This window comes from Tupaia chinensis, unplaced genomic scaffold (genome assembly GCF_000334495.1).
Source record: "Tupaia chinensis unplaced genomic scaffold, TupChi_1.0 Scaffold000217_1, whole genome shotgun sequence".
Classification (NCBI taxonomy): Eukaryota; Metazoa; Chordata; class Mammalia; order Scandentia; family Tupaiidae; genus Tupaia; species Tupaia belangeri.
Genome location: NW_006159692.1, coordinates 4,516,809 through 4,527,760, shown reverse-complemented (window position 1 = coordinate 4,527,760; position 10,952 = coordinate 4,516,809). Strand labels below are relative to the sequence as shown.

The 10,952-nt window shown below is 44.2% G+C and overlaps 1 protein-coding gene across 1 annotated transcript in view; it reads right to left on the bottom strand.

The window, feature by feature from the left end:
* Positions 1-10,952, bottom strand: part of KIF11 (kinesin family member 11) — a 63,082-nt gene that overhangs the window by 48,141 nt on the left and 3,989 nt on the right. The window contains exons 2-4 of the mRNA XM_006147638.3: positions 2,176-2,308; positions 1,635-1,732; positions 1,469-1,547 (exon numbers count right to left, since the gene is read on the bottom strand). Coding sequence (XP_006147700.1) covers positions 1,469-1,547; positions 1,635-1,732; positions 2,176-2,308 — 310 coding nt within the window. The remainder of the gene's footprint in view (positions 1-1,468; positions 1,548-1,634; positions 1,733-2,175; positions 2,309-10,952) is intronic.

The window sequence follows — 10,952 nt, the reverse complement described above, 5'->3', positions numbered from 1 at the left end:
CTGCCACTACTGAGGCAGTTAAAACAGGAATAACAAGGCCTCCCTTTACAGTCTATTTAAACATAAATAATATAACAGTCAGTTATGAAAATAACCAATCAATCTGATGTTACAGGTGTTAAGTCATTTGCAACATGTCAACTCAATGGTGTTCCTCTCATCTGCCACAAATCTGTCACACCTGTTAGCCTTCTTCATTACATGGAGATAAAGCTACTTAAAAGCCAAGTTGAGAAATCCTGTTCAACTTTCCTCATGAGCACATAATACTGTACCACCATTTTAATCAGAAAAGTGGTGTAACTAAAAGTATATTCCCTAATTATGATAATAAAATAAGGATGTTTTACAACTATCCAAGTATCTTAATAAAATTAATAAAACTATGCTTAGTCTAGTTCATATCTCTTAAGGTTACAATCATATAATTTTATTATCCATATATAAAGTAGGTTAATGACTCAACTATGTAACCACTAGAAAAAAGAATCTATCAGGACCAGCAGGTGACATGGTGGTTAAGGCACTGCACACTTCCACATGACCAACCACAGTTCAAGTCCTGGACCTGGTGGCATGCTTTCTCACTTTCCCTCTCCCCTCTTTCTCTCTCTGTCTCTCTCTGTCTCTCTCTGGTCAAATTAAAATTAATGAACAAATAAAATTCAATAAATAATTATTTAAGAAAAAGTAAAGAATTTATCTAAATGTCAATAACTTGGAAAATAACTTAATTATTAAACTTGTTTAATTTAAATATATTTCAGGCCAGGCCCCATAGCCCAATAGTTAAGGGATATGGATCCCACATGGCCAACCATGGTTCGAATCTGGCCCTCCCAATGGCTTTAAAAACATGCCAGGCACCTGTGTCAGTGCCCCAAATCTCAACAGGACAGAGAAATGGAGGAGAAGGGAGTGTAGTGTGACCACATCCAAGTGGGAAGTACAATCTCCCTCCCTCTCTCTCTGGTGAGCACATGCAGTTTAAAAAAAATTAAATTTGAACATATTTGATGGAAAACCTTGTGATCCTATATGCTTTATGTACTACTAAATAATATAATAATTTTAATTTCTTGAACACTCAAGGTTAATAAAGTACCATACTTTCCCTTGCTATTCTAACTTTTTGAGGCTCATTCTCTCACTACAAAGCCCTCTTTTTAAGCCCTACTCATACTCCAACTTTTCTCCAGTTATTTTGGTCCCACTATTCTGTCACAGACACCCCTTTCATCAGTGAACTGAGCCACACGTATTCGTCCTCCTTCTCCCAGTGAGACTATCTGCTTCTTAAACAGGAGTCATACTATATTTTCATTTTACTACAGGAGTACTTTATGCTAAATTATACTTGACGTGAGTATTCTCACCTTAATTTTAAGACAAAAATCCCTCAGTAAAGTTTTACTCAGTTAAATTTCAACCACATTAGAGATCAAAGTATGTTATAAACAATAAATACCTCCTCCCAGGTATACACTTCATTAGGTGACCTTTCACCTTCCATTGTAAAAGTTTTTCCAGTGCCGGTTTGGCCATATCTGTCAAAATTAAACAAAGCATTAAACCAAAAAATATACATGCACCTTAGACTTTTTAATAAGCTTGAAAAACAGTGTCTCACTTACGCAAAGATAGTGCAATTATAGCCCATAATCACTTCATCCAGAATTGGACAAACAACACTTCGGTAAACATCAATTTGCTTAGTTGATGCTCCAAATACCTATCAAAAAAAATTTTGTCTTAAACAAAGAAAACTAAAAATTACTCATTTTAGTACATTTGTTTTTAGTAAAGTAACTCATTGAACCCAGTCAAACCAAATGACAACTTGAAAAGCACTGAAATTTCTAAGTGTAGCACACATCCAGGGAAACGGTGTATGTTAGGATGACTTTATATTAGTGGATAATCAAGATACAATAGCATCATTTTTTAAAAGAAGGCAAGGGGGGGCTTCAGGTGGCGTGGTGGTTGAGGGCGCTGAACTCCCACATGGCTGACTGTAGTTCAAGTCCCTGACCTGACAGCTTGCTTTCTCATTTTTCCTCTCTTTATCACTCTGTCCCTCTCTGGTCAAATTAAAATAAATAAATAAATAAATAAAAATAAATAAAATAATTATTTTTTAAAAAAAGAAAATAATAATAAAAAGAAGGTCAGTACCATATCAAAAGTATACATTTTCCTCGAGCTCTTGTCGGTCAATCCTCCAGTGCGTACACTCACTTCTTTCCGAGCATGATTGCATTCTACTACTGGATGGGCGTTAATTTTCCGCTCTGCCAAATTAAATGGTCTATAAACAGAAATAATCATAGTTATTCAAGAACTTTTAGTTACCAGGTCATCAATGACATTTTCAGTAACTATCTTACTTAACCACTATCTTTTTCAAGTGGTTACATAGTTGAGTCATTAACCTACTTTAAATATGGATAATAAAATTATATGATTGTAACCTTAAGAGATATGAACTAAATTAAGCATAGTTTTTAAATCTAGAGATTTCTATTAGTTTTTTTTTTTTTGGAGAGGTTTTCGCTATAGGGTGCGTGCGCTCGCCAGACAGACAGAGACATAGAGACAGAAAGCGAGAAATCACCCCCCAGGGAGGATGGTCACGCCGCAATCCCTTCTCCTCCATTCTCCTCTCGGGATCTTGGACACGCACGCACATGCGCCCGGCGTGAGTTTTAAGCCACCGGGTCCGGGACGCGAACCACGGTCGACTACGTGGGAGTCCAGCAACATAGCCATTACGCTAACTGCTGGTTCCCTCTATTAGTTTTTTTAAGAAGAAAAATGTAAAAGCACGATGGTCTGACTGCACTGTTGGTGAAGGGGAGTTTAGTGAGGACTAAATGATACCGCTGAAGCAGATAGCAGAATTAAAAGGTCTCAATTCCCTTGGATGTCAGGGCGATCTGGCTGCGACATGTGTCACCCCATTGACCGTCAAGGTTGATTCGGCTGATCTGGCTGGCTAGGCAGGTGTCCCTTTCTTCCCTCACTGCTCCATGTGCGTCCCTCCCAAAGCTGTGCGCTGGGTCGTGGAAGACAACCATCCCCATAGAGGAGGACCGAAGAACCGTCGAGGGTATATGAGTAGCTGTGCCTCCCCTGCTAGGACCTCCAAACAAACTCTCTCAATTCCCAGAAGTAAAATCCGTTTTTGTCAAAGATACGTAAAACTTAATTCTGACAGTCTCTTAGAGCAGATATTAATAAAATTTAACCTGTAAAAAGATGCCAAACTTATTTTGCAGGCTCCTATTTCTACTGTTCTTAAAATTGGATAGGTCACGTTGTGACTTAGTAAAAAGCGCATGTCGAATTTGTATCAAAATACCGACCTCTCAGTGGGTACTTGCTACCAGATAAAGAGTAGATAAAAATAAGAAGGACTACATCAAGCACTAACTTATGCCAGGAACTCAGTGTTCAAAGGGCTTTACGTGAACTAACTTGCTTTGCCCGCGCAACACAGTGAGACTGGTGTGACTAGTCCCACTTTTCTTTTTCTTTTTTTTTTTAAGAGGTTTTTGCTATAGGGCGCATGCGCTCGCCAGACAGACAGAGACAGAAAGCGAGAAATCACCCCCTGGGGGGATGGCCACGCCACAATCCCTTCTCCTCCATTCCCCTCTCAGGATCTTGGGCACGCACACACACGCGCCAGGTGTGAGTTTTAAGCCACCAGGTCCGGGACTTGAACCGCAGTCGACTACGTGGGAGTCCAGCGACATAGCTATTACGTTAACTGCTGGTCCCTAGCCCCACTTTTCAAAAAAGGACACAGGCACAGGACTGTGAGCCAAGCAGACTGGACCAAGAGTCCTCATTCTGCAGAAATGCCTAAGGACATATTTAGCTTAAAAGATTACTTTCTCCTGGAGTCCTTCCCATTGCACAAGTTATGCCCGCCTGCCTAAACCAAAATTACATTACATTTTTTATGTTTGTACAGCATCCTTTATACACCTTTTCTATCTTTTAAAAATATTTAACCATTTATTTATCTATTTATTGTTGTGATTTTCAAGCCAATGAGTCCAGGATTTGAACCGCGGTCGGCCGAGTGGGAATCCAGCACCTTAACCACCATGCCACCTGCTAGCCCCATATACCCTTTCTAAACACTAGACCTCAGATTACGAGGGAAAGAAATCCAGGGTAGGGTACTACTTCCTCAGTGCCCACTGCCATGCAGTGTACACAGCAGGCACTCAAATACTTGTTAAACTACATCACTTAATAAATATTGCTAAAAAACGAAAAGTCCACAGAGTAGCATCCCTAAAATATTCATACATATTCACACGGTCTGGGCCAAAGGGACAGACGTGCTTGATATGAGTTATTTTTCCCACTGAGTATCACATATTTTGGAAGAAATTACCAAATAGAAAATTATCTTCCCAGTATCACTAGACAAAGCTGCTACTTGAGAAGACCTCAGTTTCCCTGGGCCTCTCACACTCCCCAGTGCACTTTTCCTTCCATTCTATGATAGAAAGGGTGTGGACGAGAGACACACGGAGGGAGGATAGACACTGCACCTTCGATAGAGCCTCGTCACACCCTGATTCCCCCTTCCCAGCCCTCCAGCTCCTCAGGACCCTGGGTGCCCACACCCCCGGGAGCTTAACCGCTGTTGTCATATGGCTTCCAGCACCAAGGTGGACTGGAAGAGCAGTGCGTGATGGGAGCAGTGTGTGCTGTGGCCGTCACCACTCCACCACAGCATCTGGACACCCTAGCATACTTCCGATGGTGAGATAAATTCAAGATCCCAGGGAACCAGACTCAGCCACTCCCAGTGCTCCCTGGTAAAGCTGTCATTTGCCCACTGTACTAAATGCTACAAGGATACATGTATCCTACGTGCGCATGTAGGATTATTAAAGGTTCGACAAAATGAATCACAACCAACTGAAACTGAGACAGACCGAGAGTCCTGAAGTGTACTGAATTGCTTTCATGTGGCTAAAGCTTTTCCATTGGTGCATTATTCTTGGCATCTCTAAGCTAATCTCTTGCCTGGGTTTGTGATTAAGTTAACAAATGAGTATCATCATGCTGTGAAATCAGAGAAGTAAGAAATTACTACTACCTATCACTAAGTAACTAGAAACTACTATCGGGGGCCTGGAAGATGGCAAGATAGTCACGTCGCTGGAATACCCATGTACTCAACCACAATTTGAGTCCGAGACCCGGCAGCTTAAAACAGATGCCAGGCGCATGTGTGCACAGGTCCACGAGCCAGAGAGGAGAATGGTGGGGAAGGGACTGCAGCGTGGCCAACCCCCGGGGCGTGATTTCTCACTTTCTAGGTTTCCGGTGAACGCAGGCGCCCTTATTACAAAATCTCTCCAAAAGAAGGAAAGAAATTAGTAACTACCCTGTTGGTGGCGTGGTGGTTAAGACAGCTGGATCCTACATTGCTGATGGAGCAGTTCGAGCTCAAGACCCTGCGACTTGAAGAACAGGCGAGGCACATGTGTTGCACCAGAGGGGAACAGAGAAGATGGGATGTGGCACAGCCGTGCCCCCAGGGGGAGCTTTCTCACTTTTCCTCTCCTTCTCTGTGGCAAGCACAGACACCCTACAACGCAAATTACAAAAATAAATAAATTACATTTTTTTCTTTTCCTTCCTTTTTTTTTGGTGGGGGGGAGAGGTTTTTGCTATAGGGCACGGGCGCTCTCTGGAAAGACAGAGAAAGACAGAAAGCGAGAAATCACCCCGCAGGGAGGATGGCCATACCATCCCTTCTCCTCCATTCTCCTCTCGGGATCTTGGGCACGCACGCACACGCATCCAGCATGAGGTTAAGCCACAAGGTGGTCGAACTGTGGTCGACTACATGGTTATTAGGCCATCTGCTGGTCCTCATTTTTCTTTTCTTTATATTGCCACATGGTACATGTGCTTGCCAGAGAGGGAAAGCACTCCCAGTGGGGTATGGTCACACTGCAATCTTTTCCCTTCCTTTCCCTGTCCAGTCAGGATATCTTGGGTGCACACATGCACAGGTGCCTGGGGCCAAGACCTGAACGGCACTTGGCTGTGTGGGATCTAGCTTCCTCTGCACAGTGCTTAACCACTGCCCAGAGGGCCAGCCCCAAATCAGTTACATTTCTATACAATAAAGTGAACAATCAAAAAAGAACATGCAAAAATGATTCCTCTAGAAATAGTATCAAAAGGAATAAAACAGTTCCATGTTTATTTAACCAAGGAGGAAAAGGCATGTAAAATGAAAATAAAATATTGCTGGAAGAAATGAAAAAGGACATAAGGAAATGGAAACACACCCCACGTTTATGAACTGGGAAACTTAGTATCATAAACATGTCAATTCTGGGACCAGCAGATGGTGAAATGGTTATATTGGTGGACTCCCACATAGTCAACCAAGGTTCACGTCCCAGACCCTGCAGCTTGAAACTCATGCCAGTCATGTGTGCATGCATGCTGAATACCCAAAAGAAGAATGGAGGACAAGGGATTATGGTGTGGTCACCCCCACAGGGGGGATTTCTTATGTCTCTCTGGCAAGTGCATGCGCCCTATAGCAAAAATCTCTCTCTAAAAAAGAAAGAAAACAAAAGCTATCACAAGGACCCAGCACCGTCTCAGCAGAACTCCTGAGAGTGATCTCTTCAGTCTTTTAGGACCAAGACCTAGAGCTAGAAGACAGGGTTAAGGCAAAAGAAAAGCAGAAGGAAAATATGAAGACTCAATTAACTGCTGCTTTGATTGTGCAGAAGCCATCTCCCGGTCACTCTAGAAAATCCTGATGACCTGCAATTACTACCAGAAGCCTGGACACAGGACTCTTACTAAAGCCTCCACGAAAGCCTGGCCCCAAATGTGGTCAACTCGGCTACTGGGCCAGGGACTGCCCCGGAGTTCCAGGACCCTGAAGAGGCCTCCAGAGCCCTTCCATGAGGATGCCCTCTGGTCCAGTCAGCTCCCACGATGGCCATCAACGTCATGAGATCGGCGGAGCCCAGGGTGACCTTGCACATGGCAGGTAGGACCCCCACTTTCCTTACTGACATGGGAGCCACCTACTCAGTACTTATCGCTTATGCTGGAGCCTCTCCTGTGACTGTCATCTCATTGTGGGAGTTAGCAGGTAAACTCATTATCCTCTAACCCCAGCTCTTGGCTGCACTGGGAGGGCATAATTTTTTTCCCATCGGTTCCTAATTACACCTCAATGCCTTACTCCCCTTATGGGAAGGGATATCCTCAGTAAGCTGGGTGCTCAATTATCACCGAGACCTAGCACATCAGCCCTTTGAGGACTGCTATTGGAGCCTGATCCTGAGGTATCTCAACAAAATTATCTCATTCAGGAAATCAATAGAGGTCTGGATGACAGAGACACCAGGAAGGGCAAAAACGGCTAGCCCTGTTAAAATCAGACTTAAGGATCCCAATACCTCCCCACATAAAAAAAAAACATTACCCACTTAAACCAGAGGCCATTCAAGGGTTTCAACCAATAACTACCAGACTCCTACAGGCTGGTGTTTTAACCCCCTGTGAGCCACCCTGTAAGTCTCCCATTCTAGCAGTTGAAAACCCACTGGAGAACATTGCCTAGTCCAGGACCTCTGAGCTGTAACGGAAGCAGTTGTCCCCATTCACCCAATGGGGCCGAACCTTTACACTACTCTGGGAGAGGTGTCCCCAGATCCTCACTGGTTTTCAGTTTTAGATCTGAAGGATGCTTTCTTCTGCATTCCAATAAAGATTCCCAATTCCTGTTTACTTTTGAGTGGAGAAAGAGAGGGCACCTCAACAATTAACATGGGTAACACACCCCCAGGGCTTTCGTCACAGTGCCCATCTTCTGGCCAAGCTTTAGCTAAAGACCTGGGGGACCTAAACTTAAAAGGGGGGAAACGTATTCATTATGTAGATGATCTTCTTTGCTCCCCTGCCAAGGAGTTAGCAAGGAAGCATCTAGTAGACACTTAGAATTTTCTGGCTGACTGAGGCTACAAAGCCTGACTGAGGCTACACCCTGTACTGTACAGTAACCCAGCTCACACAAACTGAAGTATCTTGGATTCCTTATCTCAGAAGGACAAAGAAAATTGTTCCCTGAATGAGCCCAAGGCATTTTGTGGATACCTGAGCCCCAGACACACTGCCAACTCTGGGCATCCTTGGGGCTTGCAGGGTACTGTTGGATATGGATGCCCGGTTATGGACACAGAGCCCAGCGCTTACATGAGGCCTTGAAAAGTGAAGTCGAGGGAGAACCTAGTCTCAGGGAGCCCTGTCAGAAAGCTGCCTTAAGGCTTTCTGGGAAGCCCTCCTAAGGGCCCGAGCATTAGGACTCCCTCATCCTGACCAGCCATTTCAACTCTTTGTAACGGACCAACAAGGAATTGCTTTGGGAATTTTAACTTGGCACATAGGCCCTGCTTCAGACCAGTTGCACACCTGCCTATACCCAGTGGCTAGGGGATGGCCAGGATGCTTTAGGGCAGCAGCAGAAGCAGCCTTCCTCACGGAAGAATCTCAAAACAAACAAATAAACAAACAAAAAAACCCTGTACTGTACAGTTTTCAACCCAGCCTCTCTCCTTCCTCTTTCTGCAAAGGAAATGCCCTTCCATGACTGCCTTCAGGTAATTCATGAGGTTTTTACAAGCAGACCAAATCGTCAAGGCCAGCCACTGTACTGTACAGTTTTCAATCCAGCCTCTCTCCTCCCTCTTTCTGCAGAGGAAATGCTCTTCCATGACTGCCTTCAAGTAATTCATGAGGTTTTCACAAGCAGACCAAATCGTCAAGGCCAGCCACTCCCCTACTCAGATCTCACCTGGTTTACAGATGGCAGGAGCTCAGTGTCAGGGGACTAGGCTGGCTGTGTGGTAGCTTCTCTGGAAGGTACTATTAAAGCTAAACCTTTGCCTCATGGGACTTCATCCCAGCAGGCTGAGTTAATTGCTCTCACCAGGGCTCTGACCCTCACTATTTTTTTGAGTGTCATATATAAGGATTCTAAATATGCCTCCTGGGCATACTTGTGCAGCAATTTGAAGGGAAAGGGGACCCTTGGATTTTTTTGTTTGTTTTTGAGAGAGAGATTTTTGCTATGGGCGTATGCACTCACCAGAGAGCCAGAGGGAGAGAGAAAGTGAGAAATCACCCCCCAGGAGGATGGCCGCCACAATTCCTTCTCCTCCATTCTGCTCTCGGGGTCTTGGACACCTATGTACACGCGCCTGAGGAAAAGGAGACTGTTAAATGCTGAAAATCCCCCCATTAAGTATGGACCCCAGCTCCTAGAGCTGCATGTTTTCCGCTGGAAATACAAGTTGTAGTACATTGACAGGGACATTTTTTGATGGGACAGACGAAGTTAGTGGAGGAAATCACCTGGCAGATAAGGCTGCTAAATCCACCTCCCAGTTTCCTGCCTCTATTCTGGGAGCACTTATCCCTGGCCTGCCACACCCTTCACCCACTCTAGAAACAGAGTGGGCAGTTCTGCATGGCTATTCCAAAGGCCCATGTGGTGGGTTCACAGATGAGGCTAAGTTTTATCTCCCCATGGCCCAACAACGGGTAATTTTAAAGGGACTTCATGACTCTTGTCATTTTGGAAGGGACTCTTTAACTCATCTCTGCACTTCTGTATTTGTCGGCAAAAACTTACCCCGGAGCACGTGCTATTTTAGAGATCTGGATCTAAAGGACCAGGGATTGGGGCCAGCAGTTGGCGTGGTGGTTAAGGGTACTGGACTCCTACTATGGTTCGAGTCCCAGACCTGGTAGCTTGCTCTCTCACTTGCTTGCTCTCGCTCTCTCTCTGTCCCTCTCTGGTCAAATTTAAGTAAATAAAGTTAAGTAAAATAATTTAAGAAAAATAATAAAATAAAGGACCAGGGATTTAATATAATGCAGCTCAGCGCTCTCCCATCCTATGACAGAAACATATGCACTCATGTCCAAAAAATCTTGACAAAATGGAGAAGGGATTGTGGCGTGACCAAATCCCACTGGGGAGTGGCTTTCTCTCTCTCCCGCTGTTTGTCTCTCTGGTGAGCCCTTGTGCCCTCTCGCAAATTAAAAAAGAGACAGAGACACAGCACTCTCAACAGGGTTCTGATGCCACAAGCCACTCCCAGTTTCAGCTAACCCAGATCACGGGCACAGTACTCAAGGAAGTCCTGGGCATGAATTGATAACTTCCCCATGTGGGTCTGCCTTGTAAAGCGTTGCAATTTACAACTATGCTACCTTCCAGCCCCACCCAATGACATGTCTTGCAGAGACAGAGAAACTCATCCTAAAATTTGTATAGCCTCTCAAGGGACTCAATGGCCAAAACAATCTTGAAAAGCACAACAAAGCTTGAGAACTCACACTTCCTGATTTCATGAACAACAAAGCTGCAGTCATCAAAACTGTGGTACTGTAATAAAGACAGACCTATAAGCCAGTGGGGTAGAATAGAGCGCAGAATCAAACTCGCTCATAGATGGACATGGGATTTTCTACTAACGGGGAAGAAAGGATAGTCTTTTCAACAAATTCTGCTGAGAAAACTGGATATCCACATATAAAAGAATGAAGCTGGAGGGTCAGCCAAATGGCGTGGTAGGTAGGATGGCTGGATCCCACATGGCCGAAAGCCTGCTTTGAATTCGCAACTAGCAGCTTAAGAACCACACCCGGCACATGTGCATGCAAGCCCGCAATCCCCAGAGGAAAATGGAGACGGGATTGCGATGTGACCATACTGCATCAAGGGTGCTTTCCCACTTTCTCTCTCTCTCCAGATAGCACACACACTGGAGAGGAAATTGATTTTAAAAACAACAACAACAAATTACAATGAAATACCACCTCATACCCATTAGGATGGCTATTATCAAAGGAAAAAAAAAAAAAAAAAGAAAAAA